This window comes from Fundulus heteroclitus, chromosome 15 (assembly GCF_011125445.2).
Source record: "Fundulus heteroclitus isolate FHET01 chromosome 15, MU-UCD_Fhet_4.1, whole genome shotgun sequence".
Taxonomy (NCBI): Eukaryota; Metazoa; Chordata; class Actinopteri; order Cyprinodontiformes; family Fundulidae; genus Fundulus; species Fundulus heteroclitus.
Genome location: NC_046375.1, coordinates 13,534,911 through 13,562,695, shown reverse-complemented (window position 1 = coordinate 13,562,695; position 27,785 = coordinate 13,534,911). Strand labels below are relative to the sequence as shown.

The window sequence follows — 27,785 nt, the reverse complement described above, 5'->3', positions numbered from 1 at the left end:
GAACGTCAGACCAGGTGTACCTACTATGAACAAAAAGAGAAAACAAAAAGTTAAAAGCTGAAATGACAACAGTCATTTCAATGCAATGCAATGCAAAACTGGAGAACAGTAGAAATCAGTAGAGTGAGGATGTCCTCCAGTAGCCTAAACCTATAGCAGCATAACTATAGAGTATTTCCAACTTTAGGCTGGTGGTTCTTAATTAGTGAGTAGAGACAGGATAATACAGGCCTGATAATTTTTAGATTAATACAATCATGTAGATATTTTTTTCATGCAGGTGAGGCTTTTATTTTTGAAACTGTCCACCGGATGTGCTGCTTTCTACCCTGACCAGCTTGACCGTCGGGGTCTGAGTCTCTACCGGGCGGCCAGTCTGCAGAGACGAGCTGAGCAACCAGCCAGCACCAGCACCTCTGCGCGGCAGCGACTCTCTGCCCGGGTCCCTCCATCATGCATGGGGGTAAGAGGGGTCTGGTGGCTCCGCAGAACACTTTCCTGGAAAATATCGTCCGGCGCTCCAGCGGTGAGATTAATACTTAAAGCGAAGTAAAAGTGCTGTCATTTTAATTGTTCTAAATTTCATCGCCTCTTTTTTTTATTATTATTATTATTATTATTACGCGTGTCTGGGATGTTATGTTTCAGGGTTTATGGAAACAAAGTTACGCGGTGCATTATATTTTAACGCATATTGACTTTTATGCGCTCCGATCAATAATGTCGTAACCCCCCTCTGATGTTTAAACTCACCGGATGAAAAGATGGAACTAAAACCATCACAACTCTCAGTGTCTGCATTATAAAGCCTCTCTCGGGTTATAATAGTGTTAGGCCTTAGAAATTAGATGGATAATCTACTGGTCGCTTTATTACGTTTTAAGCGTCTTTTTTTTTTTTTTTTTTACAGAGATAATAATTTAGTCAATACAAGGATTAGAAACGTTTGATATAGCAGATTTAAAATAGCAAAAATCTGAAGGCTTTGCCATTAAACACGAACTGGCCTCAAGGTACACCTTCTCTGCTATTTTCTTTCTAATGTCTCTTATTCGTTCAACACCCACAGACACTAAAAAAAGCACACACAGCATGAAGGCATGCCTTGCCAGTCTGACAAAGGCTTAACTTGCAGCCATTTTTAAAAGAGAGCTTCTTTCTCTCCACTTAAGGGATGGTTAATGTGATTTATGCCATACAGCCTCTGCTTGTTCATCTCGGTAGAGCAATGTCTTACCGTAATGCTTTTTTAATGATGCTGCTGTTACAACTTCCTTTTGCAGACTCAGTCTTCATGGGAAACTCGGAATGTGAGTCTTTATATTAAACAGGCAGGCTCTGCCAAAACTCCTCGCCACAGATCAAATGTCGTGAAGTATCCGTTTCTCTCATTAGTTGCAAACAGAGACGTGGACCACATCGGGATATGTGGATTTATTTTAAGCAAAATCCATTAGTTAATTCAACGTCTTAAATCTGGATGATTTCATCAGATACTGTGCAGCGTAACTCTCAGAAATCATCTTAGCGCCAACTGGGCCTCTCCTTTCTGCAGACTGCCCCTTCACTGTTACAAGGCTGGGGAAACTTTTAGGCTTGCCATCAATATTTAATTTGCATTAAGGCTGGAACGTAAACCTTTTATCAGCAAATATTTCAGCTCACTGAAGCTTCAGACGACTATTCCTGTAAACACGGATGGCCTCTTATCTCCATTAAATCTGACAGGTCAAGTAATTAGAAGTGTCGGAGCTGGAGTCTGTTATGATTTACAACTCCATGCACTGTATATGCAGGGTTTATATAACAGTTGGCGGGGACATGCGAGGTGGATCTGAAGTAATCCAGATGTTCTGAATTTGTATTTTCTACCATTTTGAGTCAGAAACCAGTTTCCTGTTGGGGAATGCGCAAATCCTAGACTGGCCGGTTGTGTACAGCAACGATGGGTTCTGCAAGCTGTCCGGCTACCACAGAGCCGAGGTCATGCACAAGAGCAGCACATGCAAGTAAGGCGCCATCTGTGCTTTAATGAAGCTGAATATCAAGCTGGAGTGCATGCATTATACTTTATTTCTATAACTTTCTTACCCATGAGCTGCTGGTCATGTCTCTGTTGATGTTCACCTGACAAACATGTCAAAAACTGACATTTTGAAGCCAGGTTAATTATTTTTTATATATATCTCAACTCAAAGTTAATACAATTCATCAGAAGCACTAAGCGTGGATGTAATAATCTGATTTAAGCTTAAAGTTTATAGTTTTATCCACCACATTTTTTACAGATCCTAGTCCAGCTCTAGGACAAATAAAAGAACAACATTTTTAGTTTTGAGCTATAATTTTACTTTAGACAAAAAAAAATTCTTCATCACTTTAGGAAATAATAGCTCAATAAAAAACACAGATTCTTGTTTACAACATAGAAGTGCATTTACCAAAAAGAGGCCTTTCACAGTAGTTTTAGGGTAAAAATGGTGACTAGGTGATGTAATGAAAGGTGGATTGTCTTTGAGTCAAGACCAAGTCACTGTACACTAACCAGGCTCAGGAGAATGTAAAATTGATAAATAATAATAAAAAAAAAACAATAGTTAGACAGGAAGTCCAAAACAATACACCAGAGTTTGACAAGAATACCATCATCAAAAGTAAAAGTCTGAACCAAACAGGGAGAAGACAACAAACTATAGACATAATGTGATAATTATGGATCAGATCCAAACCATATGAAGAAAAAAACATATTGCAAGTGAAACTTTGCACATTTATGTCCTAAACGAGTTTACAGATTTAACATAATATTTTTTACTGATAATGGTTGTACTTGGCATGAAGTTTGTTAAAGTGCAGGTTTTGTTTTCTCACTGCAAAAACGAAACTAAATAAAAGAAGACTTTCCTTGAAATGAGTGTATTTGTCCTTGATTTGAGCACGTAAATAAGATCATTTGCCCATGGAATACAATTCCACTTGCACTTAAAATAGGAACAACTCATCTCCATCATCTTATTTAGAAGGCAGTGTATCTAGTGATCTTATTTTAGGGGTCAAAATACTCTTATTTACCTGCTCAAATCAAGGACAAATACACTAAGTTCAAGAAAATGTTACTTATTTTTAGTTCCGCGTTTGCAGTGCTCTCCTCTAGAACTCATATGGCTGCAGTTGTTAGCACTGTTGCTGAGCAGAAAAGCGTTACTGTATGTTTGGACCCCAGACAGGTTTTTGTGCATGCATGGTTGTTCTGACCCAACTTATTCCCGCCATCCAAATCTGTGTTAGTTAAGGATAAAACAGGTTAAAGAAAATGGGTGGAAACATTTACATTTACAGAATTATTTAAGGGAAAAGTTGTCATGCTCCTTTTTAAAATTGCCTTATCTTTCCTTTTCTGCAGTTTCATGTATGGTGACCTGACTGACAAAAAGACCATAGACAAAATCAGACAAACCTTTGACAACCACGAGTCTAATTTCCACGAGGTGCTTCTATACACAAAGAACAGTAAGTGTTGACACATTTGTTTTAAGAAATCACAAGTAAAAGTTACATTTGTTCATCCTAAAAAAAAAAAAAAGAAGCAGTTCTTGTTTTAATAGAATTTTTCTCCCCTAACAGGAACACCAGTATGGCTTTACATGCAGATCGCCCCCATCAGGAATGAAAACGACAAAGTGGTGCTTTTCCTCTGCACCTTCAGAGACATCACACTGTTTAAGCAGCCCATAGAAGACGATTCAGCCAGAGGTGAGGCCAAATGGGGTTTTACTGAATTCAATATACCAAAACATGAGGCCTTTGTCTTAAGCAACACAGCCAGTTGAATAAAAGACAGAAAGGGACGTGCATTCAGACCTCCTGTCTCCACATGAGTGGCTTTGCAGACGTGTTTCTCCTGGTGTTTTGCACAGAACTGCCCAGGTGTTGTGTGTTCAGGTCAGTGAACTGTGGGTTTCTGAGGGTGTCTGCAAGGGCCATGTCCCTGAAGGGGAACCGCGCCACTCAGGCTAGAAGAAAAAGACCCAGTATGGACATACTGTCGACGGGTTCTACAGTAATAACCCAAAACACAAGCGGCTTTACCCAGAACACAGTTCTCTGCACTGAGGTTTAAATCAGCTCGAATATTTTGCCAGTGATTGATGTTTGGGTATTGCTTTAACTAAGCTGCCAATTTGATTCCTGTCTTGCCACGTTCACCAACCAATCATCAAACCCGAATGAGCCTGCCAGTATCACTCATGCTACTCACCGGCACCACCTGCTTTTCTTTTTAAGCTCCTTCCAGCTACAGACGCTCCGCCAGATCATGAAAGCCAGGGTGTGAGCAAATGTCCACTGTTCTTCCCGTGCCTGCTGCTGATCTCCTATTCAGGACCTGATTTTTGCCTCACGGATTTCTGCTTCTCCCCTCCTGAGAATCATGCTTCTCGTTGCCTCCTGATTTTCTGACTCCTTTTTACCCACTCCGTTCTGGTTTGGTCAGTAATCTGCCTCCGTGGTTCTGACCCTCGTCTGTTTTCCCGTTCTGGGCTATGGGAGTGGATCTGTCTGCCTCTTGGATTGTCTTTGCACTGAATACGGATCGGAAAGGGATCACCTGCCTGGGATTTCCCCGACCACTTGTGACGTCATCTTGCCAGACCAGCTTTCTCTGAGGGTTCGCCCTCGCTCTCACTGACAGGAGAGATGCACCCACTCAGGACCAGGAAGTCAGTGGCAGCACTGTGGAGCTCCTCCTGAGGGCATCTACCAGCTTTCTGGGACCACCAGGACCTCCTGTTCTCCAATAAAATGCTTTAATTATATTCTAGGTCTGCTTTGCATGTTGGGTTCACTAATTGATCAGTGGTTTATTTTTATTTCAAGCAGTTTTCTTTTTATTGTTTGTTTTTCAGTAGGTGTCAATGTACCACTCTTCTATACCTGTGGCACCAAAAACAAAGCCATCTTTAATTACCTATTCTCTAAAACATTAGTTTCACACGGTTCTATTGTAGTAGCAGTTTTTTTCCATTAAACTTTGAGACATCATTTTAGGTTGCAACCCAAAATTAAATGTATTTTATCAAGATTGCGTGCGATAGAAAAACAGAAAGTAGTTCATAAATCTTAAAGGAAAATTATCTAGGGTTCAGCTATAAATCTGAAAAGTGTGGCATGCATTTCTGTTCAGCTTCCCTGAGTCAACACTATGTGAGCCACCTTTTGCTCTAATCACACTTTCATGTCTTTTGGGATTTTTTTTCTCTGCCACCTTTGCACATCTAGAGACTGAAACTCTTGAACGTTCTCCGCTAAATAGCTCGGACTCAGTCAGATCGGGCAGACAGTGTCCATGAACATGGATTTTCAAGTTTGGCCAATGATTATTAATTGTACTTTGACTACAAAACATCCTTATTTGTGATATTCTTATCTGAGAAATGTGTTATATAACTAAAATGTACTTGCTGCTTATTTATACTCTGCAGTTCTGGAGGCATTTCTAGGGTCTTCGGTTCCCTCCAACTAAATACATTTTTTGTCAAACCCCATGATCAGCTATACCATAAAATCCCAATCAAATAGCCTGAAAGTTAAGGCTGTAGCATTACAAAAAGACAAGATATTTAACAAATACGAATACATTTGCAAACCATGTTTATATTTTTGTCTTGATGAAACACTTATTCGATAGGGTGGACCAAATTTGCCAGGCTCACAAGGGCGCTCACCAACAATCGTACCCTGGTGCAGCAGTTAGCTCCTCTGAACAAGCCTGAGGTCAGCCACAAGCCGTCCCGACTGGCTGAGGTAAGCAGACGTGTTTGATGAAATGTAATGAACTAGATTCATTAAATTAATGTCTACATTTAACAAGTGAGTCTGTGTTTCCTCTCAATAAAAGGCTCTCCAGTTGGGATCGGACATCCTCCCTCAGTATAAACAAGAGGCCCCCAAGACCCCTCCGCACATCATCCTCCACTACTGCACCTTTAAGACCACATGGGACTGGGTCATCCTCATCCTCACTTTCTACACTGCCATCATGGTTCCCTACAACGTGTCCTTCAGGACCAAGCACAACAACCTGGCCTGGCTGGTGGTGGACAGCGTGGTCGACGTCATCTTCCTTGTCGACATCGTGCTCAACTTCCACACAACCTTCGTGGGCCCGGCTGGAGAAGTCATCTCGGACGCCAGGCTGATTCGGATGAATTACCTGAAGACGTGGTTCGTCATCGACCTGCTGTCCTGTCTGCCTTACGACATCATCAACGCCTTTGAAAACGTAGACGAGGTAACGTCAGTTTTCCTCTGTGAGTCGTGTTGCGTTCGGTTTTCCTTCAGTCAGAACTCATATCGGAGAATAATGTTGAATCCCGACTCAAATCCTAAAATCATTTACAAAAGTTTTGTTCTTGGTAGCCCGGCTAACCGTAATTGCAATGTATTTTGTCCAATTCCTTTATTTAATTTTTTTTTACAAGTCACTGTGGAGACACTTCTAGCAACGACTGTCAGAAGTACAGTAGCCACCTTTTTATAGCAGCATTTACTGCGTTTCACGTAGCCATATTAAACTTTCAGAGTTAAAGGGTCATTTCAGGTTACATTTCCTGCTTGGAGCATTTCATTATTTTAAATAACTTTTATTTGTCGTGTTTCCACAACAATGTGGAAATCTTAAAAGGTTGGCTTTTACACTGCAAATACTTTTTTTTTTAACACACACACAAATATATATTACTTAACCCCTAAAGGGTAATTGAAGGGAAATAAGGAAAAAAAAAATTAAACTTTCTCATGTTCACCAGATATTTTCTGCGGTGCACCAGTTACTTTCTCATTCGCAACAGATGCATGAGAAAGTATCAGGTGTACGCCAGAAAGTTAATTTTTTTTATTTCTCTCTAAGGTCCCTTTAGGTGCACTGTTCAAAAATTTTCTAAAATATTTGCAGCGTACTGCCATAGACTGGAGACCTGTCCAGGGTGTACCACGCCTCTCGCCCATTGACAGCTGGAGATAGACACCAGCACCCCTCGCGACCCCACAAGGGACAGACGTGTTAGAAAATGGATGGATGGATTGATGGATGGATGGATGGATGGATGGATGGATGGATAGATTTGCAGCGTAAAACCGTGGCGCTTTAAGACAAAGTTTTACAAAGAAGCCTTTCAGAAAAAATATGTTAAGAATAAAAAAAATATATATTTTTAACTTTACAGTATAACAATTTTTTTAAATCAAATGAAAATAACTGTTGCAGTTGTTTGGTGATGTTGCTTTAAGATTGATTGATGGTTGTTCTTTCCATGTCAGCTTTGTCAGGGATATTTTACACCACATATAAACCCTAAATAATTTGTTGTTTTGTTGTCTGTTGTAGGATGTCACCACGCATGCCTCCCCAGCAAGTCATCTCCGTGACTTCTCCAATTTCCACAGGAACTCCACTCGGGCAGAGGACTCCGTCCTCCCAGTAAGCCCTTCTTCCAAAAAACCTGTCCTGCGAAACATATTTTTTTAATTAACAGCGAATTAACAGTGGCTACCGTTATAGTTGGCTTACATTTATGAAATTCATAGACGTTCTTTTTTTCTTTTTCTTTTTTACAAATGAATAAAGACATTACCAAATTTCCTGTTGCAGCAATATATATGTGAAAAACGTCAACATCTTTAGACCTTACGTTTGACATGTTTATCATTTGATTGGTCATTTTAAAAATAATCTAAAGATAATCACATAAAAACACACCCTCTGAATTCAATATTGGAATATCTGTTAAAAAGAACCATCTATCCTCAAAAACTGAACCGTACGTTACCAGGTGAGAAGGTGCAAATAAAGAGGTTTTCTGTGCAAATGCAGGCAATGCAGAGGTTGTAAATCTAACTCCACCCAGTGCTCTGTCCATATATATATCAGTTAATGTCAACAAAATCATAATTCTCTTTGTGTTTGTACCACTCCCTGTGAGATACTCTTTTAAAAATGTGAAGCTTGAAGTTGATGCAGTATCATGTTCTCTGAGTGGCTTTTTTCTCATCTTCCTTGTTCCCCTTCAAGGAACCCTACCATGATAACAAACCACCGTATTTTACAGCGTAGCTTTAATTAATGCATGCACCCATCCACGGTACACAATGGGGAGTACACCGCATTCAAGATGCACTCTAGAAAACCGGTCCACCTTGCACTAATCATTCACATCCTGGCCTATTTTTAATGCTGTAGTCCTAACCCTAACCCTTTGTTAAAATGTTATCAACGATGCGCAAAAAGTTAAACCGAAGAAAAATATCTAAAACATATACAATCATCTGTGGACATTTAAACCTTTTCTTTGTGGAACTCAAACCGATTGGCCTTCCTCATTGTACAGATCCTTCGGCTCGCTTTAAGCCCTGAGACACCCATGTGCCATTTAGAGACACAATATGAGACGGATGAGGCAGCAGGGACAGATGAGTGGCTCAGCCGTTTATGTTGGCAACCTGTATGAAAGAAGCACAACAAGCGTTGATGGACGCTCAAGCGGAGCTAACAGAAAGGTCAATATTGGGCGTGCATTCACCAGGTGGCCTCCTTAACGTCTGTTGGTCCCGGTTTGCTAGAAGTCATATTAGGTTTCTACTTGATCACTCATTTACAATACCTGATTACAAAGTGTATGTCTGTTGTGTTCAAAGATTCTGTTTCTAGTGTCTTTTTTAAATAATTCAGCAGCTTGTATTTACTGATATATCAGGGGAAAATAAGGCACAAAGTTCAATCTACCTTGTACTAAAAATTTGGATTCAATTCAGTGCAATCATTTTTTTCTCTCCCGAACAGATCAAACTGTATGTTACAATCCTCGATCTGTTTGTTTTTGTCCTGCAGGGTCTCAGCAGCCTCTTCAGCTCCCTGAAGGTGATCCGCCTGCTGCGTTTGGGCCGAGTGGCTCGGAAGCTGGACCACTACCTGGAATACGGGGCGGCCGTCCTGGTCCTCCTGGTGTGTGTCTTCGGCCTGGTGGCCCACTGGCTCGCCTGCATCTGGTACAGCATCGGGGATTACGAGGTCATCGACGAGACCACCAACAGCATCAAGACGGACAGCTGGCTCTACCAGCTCGCTCTGAGCATCGGAAAGCCTTACCGGTATAACGCCAGTGGGACAGGCCGGTGGGAAGGTGGCCCCGGCAAGGACACCCTATACGTTTCCTCCCTCTATTTCACCATGACGAGTCTCACCACCATTGGGTTTGGCAACATTGCTCCAACAACGGATGGGGAGAAGATTTTCTCCGTGGCTATGATGATGGTGGGCTGTAAGTACTCATTTATTCACAGTTTGCTTCAAAGTTTCCAGAAATTCCTCTGGAATATACTCTACCCCTTCATATACATCGTGGCGGGATGTTACGCGTCAGCTGAAGTGGAACTAAGTCAGGTCAAATAGTTCTGCTATTATGCAATGATCTCGTAGTGTCATCGCCACTGTAGCCTGATCTGAACGACTGTAAATAGAGCTGGATACTGAGACAACATCAAGGCAGTAAAGGATGATATAACATCGTGAAGCTATAAAGCATCAGCTGAGAGAAACAAATCGTTTAAACTTATCAGAGAATTATATTATATATATATATATATATATATATATATATATATATATATATGTATATATATATATATAAACAAACAAAGTATACAGGCTCCAATATTCAATTTAATTCAATCTTATTTATATAGCGGCAATTCATGATACATTTAATCTCAAAGCACTTTACAAAGTCAAATGAAATCAAATTATACAGATTGGTCAAAAAGTTTCAAATCTAAGGAAACCCAATAGATTGCATTAAGTCTCCACAAGCAGCATTCACTCCTCCTGAAAGAGCGTAGAGCCACAGTGGACAGTCGTCTGCATTGTTGATGGCTTTGCAGCAATCCCTCATACGGAGCATGCATGAAGCGACAGTGGAGAGGAAAACCTCCAGCAGAACCAGGCTCAGTGTGAACGGTCATCTGCCTCGACCGACTGGGGGTTAGAGAAGACAGAGCAGAGACACAAAAAAGAGACAAAAAAAAGCACAGAAGCACAAAATATGTATAGAAATTCATTGTTATTTGGTTAGATAGCACTTTAAGCAAAAAGCAGTCGTTTACGTTAGTCTTTTTTTATTTTTTGGCCAACACCAAAATGTGTTCCAGCGTCTTTGTACAGTATAGCAGTGCAGCTTGCAGTGAAACTGTCCCACAACATGATGCTGCCAACACCAGGCTTGAAATCTGTAGAAATCTGCATATAAGTGGGTGTTCCAGCCGTGATCCTAAACACTGATTCAAACGGGTTTTGGATGCTTCCTGGATGGCATTTCCAAAGACTCAGTCTCAGATTTGTTCAAAATATGTGGACTAGGCGTTGCCCTATGATAGACTGGCGACCTGTCCAGGGTGTACCCCAGCCTCTCGCCCATTGAATGCCGGAGACAGGCACCAGCTTAAAAAGTCAGGTCTGTGGTTGGAAACTAACTAATTTAAAGGCTATTTTGTCAAGAATTAAGTTCCGATATCCAGCATAAATGATGTCAAAAGCATATTTATGCCTACAAAAATAGTGGCTTCTCTATAACATGTTGATTAATTACTCACTAGATGTTTGTAGGAATTTGTATGTATAGTTCACACTGTAACAGTGGCAGCTTAGGGGGCGCAACCGCCATCAAAATCGCAGGAAAAATTTTTTAGATGCAGTAATCATAAAATACAATACAAAAAGTATTTTTTTTGCATCTGTTCTCTCATAAAATGTGTTTGAAGTTTGATTTTCCAGCGTTCCCATTCCATTTTGGGGTTAAAAGGGGGTTATTTTTTTGCGTATAAGCCTAACTACATATGTTTTAATGATGAGGAGCGCCGGCCCAATGACTTCATTCTGGTCTCTAATTGGTTACCTAAAGATTCTCCTCAGGGCGCAGGTCTCTGTCGCCGTGGCACTTCAGCACTTTTTGTGTCATTTTTCAGCCAGTCAGATGAATTCATCATGCCCGTCAATCAAAGCCTGTGGGCTTTCGCAGGCACAGACCCACCTCACTGACACACGTGATGTGAAGAGAACTGATGTTGAGATAGTGGACTCCTATAAGTACCTCGGTGTTCACCTGAACCACTGATCTCTATTTATTCACTGGATTGCTGATTTGGCCGAACACTGGCCGCCATCTTGCTACTCCCTACTCTCGCAGAACCCCATAGGATTTGGTTGCAACAACAAGTAGTTTTCTGGCTGTGGGAAAACGTTTCACAGGTAATTTTACAGTCAGTGGATGTACTGACACTATCAAGTACTAGGAAATGATGTGCTGAAATATTTTGCATGTTATTTATATTTTATATATATATCTGTGTATATATATATATATATATATATATATATATATATATATATATATATATATATATATATATATATGTGTATATATGTATATATATGTATATATATATGTGTGTGTATATATGTATATATATGTGTATGTATATATGTATATATATGTATGTATATATATACGTATGTATATATATATATATATATATATATATATATATACACATATATGTATATACTGTATATGTTTTTATATTGTTATTTATATATTTATAAATGTTATTATATATATATATATATATATATATATACACAGATATATGCCATATACATAAAAGTATATGGCATTTGACATTTGAAAAGTCTTAAGCCACCCTGAACATGAGAAAATCATCGTTGTTCGATGCTGTAGTGTACATATTCCCTAGTTACTGGAGGAAAATAGGGAGTACCAATATGGCGGCTGGTGGCTCCACAGCGATGTGTACTACCGACGGCGTATCAGCAATCCAGTGAATAAATAGAGATCAGTGACCTGAACCATAAACTGGACTGGAGTCACAACAGTGATGCTCTTTAGAGGAAGGGTCGGAACAGATTTACCTGCTGAGGAGGCTGAGGTCTTTTGGAGTGCAAGGGACGCTCCTGAAGACCTTCTTCTATGATCTGTTTATGGTCAAGCCATCTTCTGTGGTCTGTTGGAGCAGCAGCTTATCTGTAGCTGAGAGGAAGCGGCTGGATAAGCTCATTAGGAGGGCCATTTACCCTAACCCTTCTACGCTGTTTTTCCGCTTTCTAATTTGTATATTTCATATTTTTCTACCTGCGTATGCCATATTTTGAGTAATTGTGTAATAGGTATGCATTTACTTTAGCCTTTCTGATAAGCTCATTCTCTGTTGCTGAAGAACTACCTTTTCTTTTCCCCTGAATTTCCCCGTTTTGGGACAATAAAGGAATTTCTTATTCCTGGCAGCTTAGATGCACGGAAGCGAATGTCATATGTAGATGCAAACAGAAGAGTCAGACAACAACAACAAGAGAGGAGAGAATGACGACACCGAGAGGAAATCCGTCATTTATTTACAAAAAAAAAATAATTTCACAAAGCTTTTAGTGGAAGAAAAAAAGAAGACAAAGGAATTTCCATCGAGCGGACCTGACTTAAAAATCCAGCAGTAGGCATGTGACTGTGGGTGGATTTATGTTCAAGTAAAGTTGATTGTTGTGTTGACCTCTAGTGTCCCCAAAAATGTTGGCCACCCTGTAAATTTTGACCCTTTCTTGTTTAAATAAAATGCACACCAAATTCAAACAACAGGCAAGGCAATGCAAATTTATTTGCATAGCACATTTCAGTACAAAGACAATGGAAAGTGCTTTACATGGTTAAAATATAGGAAAATAAGATAAGAAAAGATAAGATAAGATAAGATAGGCTTTTTTGATCTCACATTGGAGAAATTCACTAAAATAGAATTAAAGATAAAGTTAAAAAGTCTTAATAAAAAAAAGCTCGTAAAATGGTTCAACTGTTAAAGCCAAAATTATTCTGCTGATGGTTGCACGTAAACGTCTGGTTGTAACCGTACGTTCTTTGATGCAGATTTTATCCCATTCATTCATTCACCCATTCATAATGAGTGAGCAGAATCTTAAAAAGAGATTAAACAGTCTGGACACACTCTCTTGCACATGGCAGCGTGCTCTCTGCAGTCCTGCTGGCTACGTAACAGCTGCCAGGTTTGCAGCATATGTCGAATATGTTGGACAGAAAGTGTTGCATGTATTCTTACCATCATCTTATAGAAAACTATGCATTGGTTGCATAAAATGTTTGCTCAGATTTGTTTTTTAAGCTAAATATGTTCATCTGCACTTGAAGTCACCTTGCCCATGGACACTCAAATCTGTAAAACTGTAAGAATAATTAAAAAATATATATATATGGTTACATAAACTTTACAAAAACTATCTATAAAATCCCAATAGATCTTATTTCCATGAAATGAATTAGGGCGGTCTCCTCTTTCACTGCAGCCTTAAAGCACAGTTGAGTTTTTTGGAGTCATTGTTGTTGATGATAAGAAGTGACATGTTCAGCGCCCATCACAGCCTGTCTGTCTGAAGGTTCCTCCATTTCAAACAAAACCATTGTCTCTGTGTTGAATGTTTTTCAAACACATCCTATTTACAAACGAAGGAATAAATCAGATTTTGTTTTCTAAGTCTGCTGTGATAAAAAAAAAAAAAAGAGAGACAACAGAATCCTAACGGAATTGCCCTCGATCGGTTATTTATAAAAAAGGATGCGGTACATCACGGACCGTTTACTGTACTGTTGCGTAACACCACTGCTGTCCAACTCAGCCTGTACACTGATCTATAAGACGCATTTCTCTTCTTATGAAACAATAAGAATAAAGATTTCCTTTTTTTTTTTTTTTACAGAAATGGAGTGACATTATTCTCAGCTTTACAAGCATCCACATTTATGTCCACAAACCCCATTTACAGCTGCTCTGCTCGTCAGCAATAAAGTTATAGTGTTCTTCAGTGTTTTTTAATTCTAATTTCTCTTGTCCTTATAGTTAGAAATGAACAATCTGGTAAATTCATATTAAGCTGCCAAGTCGTTTAAGCTGGAAAACAAGACAATGAAGTTCGTGTGTCGTTTGTGACGTCCGTTTCTGCGGTGAAATAAGAAAAACAGCTCTCTAAGCAGTCCCTTCAGGTGCAAATTAGGAACACATGATATGCTAAGTTTAGCAGGCAGGGACAGAAGAATAGCTGCTGCTCAAATTGTCACCGAGGGAAACTGTAAGGTTGACATTCACATTCACGGACTCTGCAAAAATACAACGTAGAAAGTCTGAGGAGATGAACTAATTATCTGGATCTGCTGGTTGGGAGGCAGCAATAGGAGCAGGTTTAAACTAGTTACAGTTCCTCCATGCACTCTTACTTGAGTACAATTTCTGCCTACTGCCTGCCCACCTCGAGTTATTTAGTTACCCTACTGGATGAAGAACAGAAATGTTTTAGCCAATAAATCTACCAGACAGCTAAAGTGAGTCTTATCTTTTCACAAGCTGCATTGTTCCAGTGTTTGTTTACTCTTTGCTGAGCCATTTGGAGGTCAGGCAAAAATACACCAAAAAATACAATAATTCCACTGTTCAGTGCTTAGTATTGATATGATACATTTTTACAGACATTTTATTTTATTCTATATAACATGTTTCGTTTTTTTTTTATATTTATATCTGATTGGATTACATTGTTTTACTTCAGCTTGCCTAAAATATATTACAGTAGTGTTTCTTCTATATTTGAGAAATATTATCTATCTATCTATCTATCTATCTATCTATCTATCTATCTATCTATCTATCTATCTATCTATCTATCTATCTATCTATCTATCTATCTATCTATCTATCTATCTATCTATCTATCTATCTATCTACTAAAATAAAAGGCACATATATTCTGTATATCATTAAGATATCTACTCAAAAAGCAGTGGTGTTGTAATTCTTTAAATATTAACATAAACTTGTGTCAGCATGCTGCACGCTTTCCTTTCACCGTCCACTGATTGAGCAACATCGCCGTACCTTTAACCTTTAAACGGCTCGTGGAAAACAGCATGAAAAGTGACGCAAACAAACCCAGTGAGTGCTCAGAAAGTGACAGCCACGCTGCGAGGTCTGTGCATCCCCAAAGTAAACACCCATTACTCTGATGGTGGCCCGGTCGGATCGAGACCCCCTCAGTAACAATGCCGTGTCAGCTTCAGTTGCAGCTGATAAAGTTCCTGCTACGGATACGATAATTAACCGCGAGAAAACGATTGCGGAGAGAGGGAGAGTTGCCTGCGGGCTGCAGGGAGGGAAGTGGACAATGAGCCATCACGTTAGATATGCGTCCTAACCTCTGTGCTCCTGCTGTGATGAGTGGAAAGTTTTCTCCTTGAGTGGGTAAAAACGTCACGATATGAGATACACTGACTGACTCTTTGAGGTCACAGCAGCGCGGCGCTCTGACTGAACCAACGGCGAGTGGAAATTAAATCATAAAGACTTAATCCACCCCTCATCGTGTTTATGTTTGTGGTTAACTTGTTTTAAAATTTGTGGTATTAGAACTAAAACAATTAGACGCACAAAATCCTTACACATTCCAACACATTTTGTCTTCCACATTTAAGGCGACCCCTAGGGAGCAGTGAGCAGCTTTTAAAGCAAGCTGGGTGGGCTCTGCTCTAACCACCATCCATCATATACAACAGGAGTCACCAACCTTTTTGAAACTAAAGGCCCGTTTACACTACACTTTTTTAACCGAGCCGAGACCAGTCCGAGCTCAGTAACCGAGATAACTCTTGTGTGTAAACGGTCAGCAGACTGAACTGGACCGCGCTAACTGCAGACCTTTTCCTGAGTAGGTCTTGGACTGTTTTTTTTTTTTTTCTGGCCCGGTTATCTGATAAAGAGCACATGAGCAGACTGCGTCATCCGCTTACAGTCATCTGACTGTCCGTGTTTTTTCAGCCGTGTCTGGCTGCACCTCCCGATTCACACTCCATTCAGACAAATTTCAGACATTCATAGTAATACTAGCTTCCTTGCCGTGCCACACGATTTCCCGAGATTATTCTGCTTAGCAGTGTGATGGACCTCAGTGTCTGTTGTTGTTTCCTGCGTCTGTAAATCCTCATTAGACGTTCGTTTGTCTTATCCACGTCCCAAAAGCCGACTCTGTCTAACCATAACATCCTGAATGTTACGGGCGCCGCTGTTTTGTTTTGCTGCTTCCGCCTTCAATCCCAGAAAGCAGCAGTACCGCAGAACGTCACTAGGAGGCGAGGAGCAACCAAGGAACCGGGATAGTGTGGTGTGTAAACGGTCGTCTTGGCTTGGTTAACTGATCCAAGCTCAGACTGGTCTCGGCTCTGTTAAAAAAAAGTGTAGTGTAACGGGCCTTAAGAGCTACTTCATCGGTACTGTGTCACTCGAAGGGCTACCAGTACTGACCTTTGAACTTGAAAAGTCAATGCTAACCAATAAACATATTTTGCAATGCTCTTTTTTTAAAAAGATATTGTCATTTTTAAATCTATATAAATGCAATTACAGAAGTAGCACAACTGACTAAGATGCAGCTCTGTGGACAGTTGTGCTAGTTGTAGAACAGACTTGCGGGCACCACATGTGGTCCTTAGCAGCTACCTGGTGCCCACAGGTACTGTATTTGTGACCCCTGACATGCAATATACCAGGAGTGGGGTTCGAACCCACGCAGACATATGTCCATTGGATCTTAAGTCCAACGCCTTAACCACTCGGCCATCCTGGTGCACAGAGTACCTGGAGTTCTAACTCACAGAGAGGGAGATTGTGGAAATAATTTGATGATTTCGCCGTAATTAGGATTTTCGTGTCCATTTCAAGAACTTTTTATGCTTAGCAATCCTTGAAATGTAACTACCTTCCTAAAAATGACTCAGACCTAGACAGCTTTATGTTAAAAGTTTATCAACATGTTTAACATGTTTCTTCTGAATGGGAGGTGAACGAAAGGTTTGGTTGTTGTAATGCTAATGAAGATTTGGCCGCTAATTATCATGAAAAGTATGAATGATTTTTCAGCATGCAATTTAAATAAAAGGTAATTAGAAATCAATATCCGACTGGTGCATTAATAATTATAGTCTTAGTCATGCACACGCTGTTAAAATGTTTATAATTGCATATTGTTGTCATTGAAGCAATGCATTGAATTCCTGTTATGTCTTTTTATAAATAAAACACATTCTTCCTTCTTATTTTGGTAAGTTAATTAAATGTTTGCTCTGTTAGCACAGTGTCTTTTTGACCCGATTTCCTGACTTTTTTGCCTTATCTAGCGCTGCTGTATGCGACCATCTTTGGGAACGTGACCACCATCTTCCAGCAGATGTACACCAACACCAACCGATACCACGAGATGCTCAACAACGTGCGTGACTTCCTCAAGCTTTATCAGGTTCCCAAAGGTCTGAGCGAGCGGGTCATGGACTTCATCGTCTCCACCTGGGCCATGTCTAAAGGCATCGACACGGACAAGGTACCCACACCGGCACTTACAGCAGCGGTAGAGGCAACGTTTGCCTTTAAGTGACAAAAACAAGCATCAACAAACTAATCTTCGTCAGGTAACTCTATTCGAAGCTGAGTCATCTTCAAGAAACTGAAAGAATCAATACAAACTGTTGGCATCATCTTCTTTGCTGGGACTCACACATAATGTAGCCGTACGTTTTTTTATTAGTATAAAAAAAATCTATTTTGCTTAAAAGGTTTGCACTTATCTCTTAAGGACTGTGTTAATCATCAAAGTACTATTACAGTAGTCCGTATAAGATTAAATATGCATCATCTGGAATTTGTAACCAGGGGGGAAATGCTTTTGTTTACAAAAAACAGAACTAGGTGCATTTGTTTGGACTTTAATATCCAGCGGCTCTAAAAATTGATCTTATGTGTGTTGAGATCTGAAAGATGTTTTTTAAATGATTCAGCTTTAGTCAATAAGGGCGTACTGCACTATCACGTCCTTGGATTCTTTGCCTGGAACACCCCGACAGGAGTAGTTTACATTAAGTTAAGGATGCTTCTTTGCTGCCTTGGTTCAGTCCGACAGAGGCAAGATTGTATGAAATCTGATAACGTTTGTTAATAGACGTATATTTCTACGTATCAAGTCCATCTCATAAAAGATAGAGGCAGCTTACAGCAAGGTTTCCCAAAGGTGTTAGTCTCCAACCAGCAAATAAGACAGAGAGCGATCCTAAATATTGCCAGCTGGTTTATTTACAAGCATTATGATTGAGGTATTTTACAGCAACATCATCATAAACAGTCAATATATTTACGTTCCAGTGAAGAACAGACAGAACGTGTTTCTGGGTCTAACCCAGGGGTGTCAAACTCATTTTGGTTTAGGGGCCGCATTAAGCTTAATCTGATCTCAAGATGGCCACACGAGTAAACTCATTGCAAGATTAAATAGAACTAATTAAAGTGGACTTGTTATTGATTTTTATATTAAATGAATTTCACTTTTACACAATATATTATGAATAACCTCAGCGTTTTTAAGAAAAGTATGTGCAATTTCAACAATACTTTTACTCAATTAAACATTTACTTGTACATTATGCATAAGAACTAATCACAGTGATTGTACAATGTTGAAAAACATTTATTCACATTTTTTAGAACTTAAAAACACTGTCCTGCATGACAAAATACATCAAACAGATAAAAATTAAGAAATTATTTAAGTTTTTCCACACCTGAAGCTTAATCTGCTAATTAAAACAGCGCCCCTCGTGGACAATATGGGAACTGCATATTTTCAATTAAACGAAGTACATGTTTTTTTTCCAATAATTGTTTTTATATCATTCTCTTCCTTTTATCTCCTCTTTCTTTCACCTTTTCTGTTTTTCTTCTTGTTCTTCCTTTCCTCTCCTACTTTCCCATTGTAGTGTCCATATCATTTAAGATATTCCCAGCATGAATCATAATAAAACTATTCACATTCATAAATCAAGCGGAGCACTATGTGAAAAGCTGTACTGCTCCACTTGTGAAAGTCAAATCTGATGAGCTCTTTTTGGCATTAAGACAACTATTCTTATTGCCACATAGCCAGAAAGGACACTGAAAAAAAAAAATATATATATATATATATATTTTTTTTTTTAACAATGATAATGTATTTAGCCACACACAGGGCTGGACTAAATTGTTCAGGCCGTATGTTTGACACCCCTGGTCTAACCCATCAAACAAATTTGTTATTGGATCATTTAAATAATGCTTGTCACTGGCTGGTTGCTGGTTTTTCATTGAGAAAATTTAATTGGCTTTGAACTTGCAATTGAAATTTGCAAACTTGCCTTTATTAAAAGTATGAATTTATGTGTTTGTGGTAGCCAAGTAAAATGGTTCTCTGTCTAATTTTCACCCATTTCAAGAAGTAATACTAAAGGCTATTTTAAAATACTTATCATTAATACACTACAGGCTTTTTTTCTTTAGTTTAACAGCAATCCCAATAAACATCAAGGGTTAAGAGAACTTATGAAAGGATTTAATGGAATAAAAAGCCTTTCTGTTCGGTGATAAGTGTGGTGATTTCCCAATTGCAGCGATTGCTCGCTGCCAATTCAGTAAAATGTTGCCTTGGGACCAAACAAATGTTTAGTCTGATTTGGTTCTGGGTCTGATTTAACCAGAATGTTTTGTTTCATTATTGTGATGTTACTGAGAGTGCAATCTATTATAGGTAAGATATTGACTCTTATTAGATAATCCCACTTACGAGAAACTTAAAGGATTCAGCTTGGACCAGTCTGCAACTTTTAAACGTTTAGTTTAATTTTAACAATACGCTCTTTAATGCCAGATCTGACCTTCTCCGTCTCTCCATCTGCCCCAAAGGTTCTCTCCATCTGTCCCAAAGACATGCGGGCAGACATCTGCGTGCACCTCAACAGGCAGGTGTTCAATGACCATCCAGCGTTTCGTCTGGCGAGCGACGGCTGTTTGCGCTCCCTCGCTGTGGAGTTTCAGACCACGCACTGCGCGCCCGGGGACCTCATCTTCCACATCGGAGAAAGCCTCGACACCCTCTGCTTTGTTGTCTCCGGCTCGCTTGAAGTCATCCAAGATGAGGAGGTCATCGCAATACTCGGTACTTCACTGACAAACTCCCTCCAGGGTCCTTTGTTAACATACGTCAAAAAATTAATGGAACACCTTGAAAACACATCAAATCTAAATTGAGAAAATCAAGCTGGATATTCATACTGACACGGAATGGGTAATGTTTTAGGAACCGTAGGACGCCACATCACTTGATGAAAATGTTCAATCCATGGAGGGCTTAATCTAAACTCACAGAGAAGGTGAAACTGAAAAACTGATGTGACAGGCTGGTCATATTTACTGAAGTGTCCTTACAGCGACTCTAAATGGCACTAGGTCAGGGGTCTGCAACCTGTGGCTCTTTGGACCTTCCACAGTGGCTCTTAATAACTTTGGCTACAAATTATATTTTTATTGTGGTATCTAAATGTAATAATGATAATAAATGCAGGTTTTAGCAGTTTTTTCTTGGAATAATTGCTTTTAATTTTCACAACAGAATGGTGCCAAAAGCGCATAATTCATTATGTTGGAAACTACGATTTTTTTTTACATCATTATCCACAAATATCAACATCCCGTCCATCCTCTTTTTTTTAAAACCTCAAAATAGACATAAAAGGGCGTTTCTTTAACGATGAAAATATGTTTCCTAAAGTAGATCTTGAAATTATAACTTTTTTCAAAAGGCCAGGCAACATTTGCGGCTCTGAACGAGTTTAATTCAAGTGGACTGCAGGCAAAATGGCTCTTTAGACTGTGAACGTTGCAGGCCCCTGCACTAGGTAGTTTGTACGGACCCCACACATGCTTGTGTGCATACCTAACAACATCAGGGCATGCTCCATATTAGATGGTGTCCTGGTGTATCTCCTACCAGGTCCTAAACAGGGCATCACTGAGCTCCTGGACAGGCTGAGGTGCATCCTGGTGGCCTCAGATGGTCCTAAACATGACATGAGATGTTGGACTTAGGTCAGGGGAGCATGGTGGCCAATCAGTGGTATCAATTCCTGCATCCTCCAGGGCCAGCTAGAGGACGTCGAGCCCTTAGGCCACCCTTCCAAGGGTTTAGTCAGAGACTTTCACACCAGTGGCCATCTGAAGGTCACTTTGTAGGGCACTGGTTACTTATCCTGTTCTTCCTTGCAAAAAGATACGGGCCCTGTGCTGATCTGGCCTGTCTGCTGTCTTCAACCTGCCACTCCTCCCATTCTCCATGTTAGTGAAGCCTTATAGGCCGCACCTCTGAGCCTGGCTCCCCGCTGCTCTGCAACCAAGTTCACACCAGTCATGACCTTCATCATGTTTTTGGATTTACCTGCCTTGCCCTCATCGGACATATACTAAGCTTATCATTTCTGTACCTCTACGTCGATTGTTTCTAATGACTAACGACTCTTGCCTGGCTCCTTGGATCTGTCTGCCCGTCTCTGCTCTGACCTCCCAAGTCCCTTTACCCATCCTGCTTATCACCTCCGCAGTGAGTAAGCCAGCTTTCTTCACTGCCAGATCTCCAGCTTGCTCCTGCCTGCACCAGGTTTCAGGTTTTTATGACTACATCTTTTTACACGCAGCACTGTGTCTGGCTTGACTTTCGTGTGTCCTGCCTTACCAGCTTCATTAAGGAATGTCCCTGTGTCCTGGAATCTCCTCCATGCCCTTGAGACTGTGCCGGGAGACACAGCAAACCTTTTGGCAATATTCATACGCCATCGTGGAGGAGTTGGGCTGCACGTGGAACCTCTACAAGGTCCCGGTATCGCCTCATGCTACCAGTAGTGACGCAGATCCTGGTCAAATGCAAAACTACTGAAAAACAGTCAGAAAAACACAAGAAGGGCTCGGGGAAAAAAGTCTGCGGCCTTCCAACTGCAAAGCTAGTCCTGTATTTGGGTCGCTTATTGTTGCTCCGACGCTGATTAGCAACTCCTCTACCACTGAACCGACCAGATGAGTATCCTAGAAGTTTAACGGACTTGATATGAAACTGATTTAAAAAAAAAAATTCTTTAATTTTTTGAGCAGTGTGCATAAAACTTAAACATCGGTTTTCTCGTGTCGTATTCGCAACAGTAAATAGCCACTTTTAATTCAGCTTGTGCCGTAGAAAAGTTTAGTTATACATCCACTGATCTTCCCATCATTTTCTCCATTATACAATCTTCAATTAATTCTATTGGAAAGAAGTGGAAGGAAAACAGCATGGAAATCTAAAAAAGTGAATCCCATCGCCTTCTGTCACCACATTTTTGCTCTGATAGTGGCGGCGAGCGTTTTAGGGTTACGTACCAGCTCGGCTAATCTAGAGACTAACATCTCGTGCTCAGTCAGACGCCATGAGTTGAAATCGCGTTGTCCGCTGTCTGGCATGTGGCAAACTTTAGATTTTATTACAGCTTTCTCTTAACAGCGGCTGTCGTCTTGCCATGCTTAGGCCAGATTTGTGAAGTGCTTGAATAACAGTTTTCCCGTCAGCAGAGTCTCCCACCTGAGCTGTGGGTCTCTGCAGCTCCTCCAGAGTCACCATCGGGCTCTTGACCGCTTCCCTGATTTTTCCCTGTTAGTTTAAGCGGACGGTCATGAAATTCCTAGTTTCAGATGAGGGACTAAGCAGTCCTGTGTGAGATAGTGAAAGCTTTGCATGTTGTATAATAAACAAACACTGCTTTGACCCTTGGTGACCCTTCCAAGACAAAAAAAAAAACTCTCACTTAGGACCCTTGAAACCAAAATGGGTCCCTGCCAAAACAGCTTGTTTTCTCTACAGAAAATAAGCCGCCCCCCATGCCATTTATGTCACTATAATAGGTAATTAGCAGTGTAGAAGGAAAGGGAGCTGAGTACAAATGCATATTTATAAAATAACTATAAAGTCATGTTACATTTTCTTCAACAAATCAATGGGACACAGCTAAATACAAACATTTTTGTAGTTGTAACGTGATAAAAGGTGGAAAGTTTAAGAGGTGTAACGACTTTTGGAAGGTGCTACATAAGTAATCTGTGAGAAAAGGGGGAGGAAAAAAATCAAGCAAGGCTTTTAAATCAAGCACATTGTGTCTTTTTTTGTTCATAAACTGATGACGTCTGGATCCCTCCAGGCAAAGGGGATGTGTTCGGAGACGTCTTCTGGAAGGAGACCACGCCGGCTCGAGCCTGCGCGAACGTGCGAGCGCTGACCTACTGCGACCTGCACGTCATCAGGAGAGAAGCGCTAATGAGGGTGCTGGACTTCTACACCGCGTTCGCCAACTCCTTCTCTCGCAACCTCATCCTGACCTGTAACCTACGGAAAAGGGTAAGAAACGACACTGGAAGCGCTGTTTTTATCAGACCGCTCACGCAGTATTGATCCTACTAAGACCCTAAGATGTTTTGCTTTCAGATTTTTTTAGGGCAAATTGCTCATATTTTCCTGTAACGTTATATTGTTTGACCAACAGCTCATAAATTATTCATTGCTACTACCTTCAAAGTCGATCCAGGACTCACATGGAAAACATTACTGAGGCAGAAAACGCATTTAAAGTGTGAATTTGTTTTGAACAAATTCAATAGTCATAAATATATAATGTGAGTGTTTTATGAAGAGCCAAAAACGGACAAATAATCAGCATTCACAGAGTGCTTTAATAGTCACACTTAATCGAATCAGAAATGAAACAAAGAAGCTCTGAATATAAACAATGAGCTGCATGTTTAAAGATTCATCAGTCTTCGATAATATTCTACAGATTTATTATCAAGTATTTAGTTTGTTTGTGACGATACAAAAACTTGCTGATTTCAGGAAAAAAACCTGAGATGTTGCATGAATAATAAATAGAAACAGGAAGTGGAGTGCAAATAATTTAGATCCTTTACTCAATGATAAAACAGTACAGGGTGCTCAGTGGAAACAAGTAACCAAGAGCAGATTTGAAATAAGTATTTCATTGAAATAAATCATTTTTAAAAATCTCAGTTATTTAATATTCGGTGATTTGTCTTTATACTGTTTTTTCTTACTACAGGAAGTTAATTAGACTTAATCGCACTTTCTGCATTTTGCCTCAACTTTTTTTGGCAGAAAAAAAACAAAAGTTTGCTGCAGATTGTTACTTTGTTTACGATCGCATTTTAAAAGGGGACCTATTACGCAAGATTCCCTTTTTCCACATTTTTCTACTTCCATATGGGTCTCTACTGCTTCTATAAACAGTCTGAGCACTTCTTAAAAAAAAAAAACATCCAGGTGCTTTTTGGTAATGAATAAATGTTATGTTGGTGTCTGAAAAACAAGCCGTTTCCAATGTTTGGTTGTTGGCTGCGACAAACAACATGTGTCCTAAAAACAGCTAATTGTTAAAGGAGCTCAAAAGAGGTGAAATCTCATTATCTGATGAACATGTTTTAAATAACCCATAGACCTGTCCTAATTTGTTTAAAAGGATGCATAAAAAGGTTTCTTATAAAAAAATAATTGTTAAATAAATCATGGTACTTTCGACCTATGATTGTTTTTTTTAAAGCAACTATTTCAAGTACTACAAATTGTGCAAGTAAACTGAAAAAGTAATAGGATTCAGGTTCTGAATCGCACTTGTTACTGAAAAGTGCTTTATAAATAAACGTATCTTGCCTTTAAAAAGTAGCTCCTTAATGTTGCTCCTTATCTATATTGTTTAATAAACTTATAATATATATATAAACGTTTATATTATAGATTTTCAGGTTATGACAACAAATTTTAACGTGTTTCACTGTGTTTAAAGCTTAATGACAAAGTGGGAGGAAATTAATATGGTTTTCCATAGTTTTACAAATAAAAACCTAAAATGTAGAGTATGCATTTGTAGTTATCTCCCCTTACATTAGAAGATTAATCAGAAAACATTATAAAAATAAAGGAACACAGCAGTGCAGTGAGACAGTGAGACAAGGTGGTGGCAGCGTCATGCTGTGGGGATGCTCTTCTTCAGCAGGGGCAGAGAAGCTGCTTAGAAATGATGATGATGATGATGATGATGATGATGATGATGATGATGATGATGATGATGATGATGAAGTACAGGGGATGTTTACTGGGGAAAGCTGTTAGGGGATATGAAAGACTTTAGCCTGAGGCAGAGGCTCTCCATCTAGCAGGACGACTCCAAACATGCAACCAAGAGCAACGATGGCCTGGTTTAGATCAAAGTATTTTGATGTGATAGAATGGCCTAGTCAAAGTCCAGGCTTAGATTGAATTGAGCATCTCTTTCAACACATTGAAAGTTGATGCTCACAGATGCTTTCTATCAATTCTGGTTGAGCATTGAGGTATTTTGCGACAAAGAGTATATAAAAACTTTAGTAATTAATCTTTTTTTTGTAGAATTATGTAATATGCGTTGATTTAATAACACAAAAAACATAGTAAGATACTTAATAACTTTCGGGCTATATTTCTAGCTCTTGTTGTCCTAATTGTGTAACTTTGTGTTACTATAAATGTTTAAGTGCTTTCATTTCTGCCCTCCAGGTGATCTTCAGGAAGATCGCTGACGTGAAGAGAGAGCAGGAGCGGCAGAGGAGCGAGGTGGCTCTCTCCATCCCCGACGATCACCCTGTTCGCAAGTTGTTCCAGAGGTTCAGACAGCAGAGAGACTCTCAAGCGGCGGGAGAGACGCAAGCTCACTCCGAGCAGAACTGCGTCCAGATGGAGCCGCAGCGTCAGCACCGCGCCGACTCGGTCGCCTGCGATCAGCAGCGCGAGCACGGCGCCCTGCCCAGCCCGGCGGCGGGGAGTGGCAGCAGAGGGAGCGGCGCGGCTGCTCCTCAGCAAGAGTGCAGTAACTCTGAAAAGGCAGAGCAGGGACGTGCTGAAGTTACCATGGAGCTGAGGCCCAGTCAGAGGAGCTTAAAACCCGCCCAGGGTGGTGGCGCGGGTGCAGAGAGAGGCGCCGGCGGAGGCGGCGGCAGAGGGGGGCGAGGGTGGGCGAGGTTTAAAAGCGCCGTGTCAGCCGAACCAGCGCTTCCTGTCGTCGAGCAGGAGAAGGACACGCAGGAAGCAGAGGAGTCGCCGAAAGCGCCGCAGGCCCCCGAGGATCGGGCGGCTTCCGAAAAGATCCAGGAATCGGAGGACAGGGGACAGACGGGGAGCGCCGAGGGTGGCGGCGCAGCAGGAGACGGCGGCGAGGAAACGAGCGTCCTGCACAAAACCGACTCCTGCGACAGCGGCATCACAAAGAGCGACCTGCGCATCGACCGAGCCGGGGACTCCAGGAGCTCCTTTGAGCGGAGCCCGATGGAAAAGAGCCCGATGGACAGAAGTCCCTTTGAGCACAGCCTAGGGGTTTACACCGAGGTGTCCCTGAGGCACTCCTTCCTGCAGCCGGCGTCTGAACAATCCCTGCTCCAGACGACGCTGCACGACGCCAAGCTGGAGCTGAAAGGGGACATCAGGAAACTGAGCAGCCGGCTGTCGCTCCTCGAGTCGCAGGTGAGCGAGGTCCTCCGGCTGCTGACGTCCAAACGGAGACTCTCGCTACCCCCGACTTCTTCCAAGGCGAGAATAAAGAGCCACGACATGGTCATGGCCTCAAGAGTCGTAGCCCCCAAAGCGGAGGAGGAATCTTTGTGACTCCACTAGTGCGCTCAGCAGCTCTGCACGTCCTGCAGGGCGGCAAGACATTTTTTAAGCATTAGAAACTTGACTGCATGCTGATATTGCTTTATGTAACCTATGCATCAAAACCCAGGGATTTATCTTGCAATATTGTATGCACTTTTAACGGCAGTGTCGTGCCAGAAACAAATACTGAACAAAAGCGAGAAAAGCAAGTGAAAACACAGCTTGTGGCTGGAAATGACAATATCTCATGCATTGTAAAGCAACACGTAATCAAATCTGCACCTTTTATGCATGTTACTTCAGAGAAGGTGTTTTTGGTAAAGGATGCTCAGGTGGTGCTTGATATTATCTAGTTAAACTGGACATGATCTGAAAACTAGCTTCTTTTGTAGAAAATGATTTTTGTTTTTAGTGTTTGATAGATGGCAATCTTGTCATTTTTCTCTGAGATGCTTAGGACTGCAGCTCCTGTTCAGTCAGCTGCTCAGATTTGCATGTTTACAAACCCTGATACTGGTACGAAGGAGCATCTTCAGTGTCGGTTACAGGAATGACGACAGCATCAGTGTGCAATAGAGAAATCGTTTTCTCGTTAGGACATATTTGCTTGCTTTATTCATTTAAGACGGTGTGCAAACCTCCCCAGAACACTCTGGGCCGGCTCATGAACAGCACGGAGCCATTGCTAGTGTTGCTGTCACGACCGTCAATTCAGCAGTGCTCTTGTAAAACGGCCTCGCATCGGTCTGGTCCTGGTCTTGGATCAATCTGAGTGGGTAACAATGCAGCTGTGGCTGCAAAAGTGTGGGAGTTTTGTAGCCAGTCTGTAGAGGGGGTTACAGTCTAACAGGTGCGCTCACCTTTTTCAGTGCGTTTAGCAGTTCCTCAGCTGCTAAACGGTAGGTTGCAGTTATCGTAGGGCTGGACGATGTAGAAAAAAAAAGCATATTGATAAAATAGAAATATTGATCGATATCGATAGTTCTCAACAAGTTAAAAACATATATTTTAAGTGCAGTTCTGGCCATTTAATACTGTTGCTTAGCAACCTATTTCTAGATAAAGAACACACAAACACTGAAGTCAAACTCAACCCTTTATTCAACCAACT

The 27,785-nt window shown here is 40.7% G+C and overlaps 1 protein-coding gene and 1 non-coding gene across 2 annotated transcripts; one reads left to right on the top strand and one right to left on the bottom strand.

Moving 5' to 3' along the window:
* Positions 1–380: 380 nt before the first annotated feature.
* Positions 381–27,658, top strand: kcnh5a (potassium voltage-gated channel, subfamily H (eag-related), member 5a). The gene is made up of 12 exons (XM_012867299.3): positions 381–526; positions 1,886–2,009; positions 3,404–3,510; positions 3,625–3,753; positions 5,687–5,802; positions 5,897–6,289; positions 7,385–7,477; positions 8,885–9,314; positions 17,286–17,485; positions 19,870–20,122; positions 23,181–23,377; positions 25,583–27,658. Exons 1-12 carry the CDS (start codon positions 454–456, stop codon positions 26,681–26,683), a joined length of 3,216 nt encoding a protein of 1,071 aa, XP_012722753.2. The 5' UTR covers positions 381–453; the 3' UTR covers positions 26,684–27,658.
* On the bottom strand, positions 16,653–16,735 carry trnal-uaa. The gene has a single exon. It is a non-coding gene; the product is annotated as a tRNA-Leu (tRNA).
* Positions 27,659–27,785: the final 127 nt, after the last annotated feature.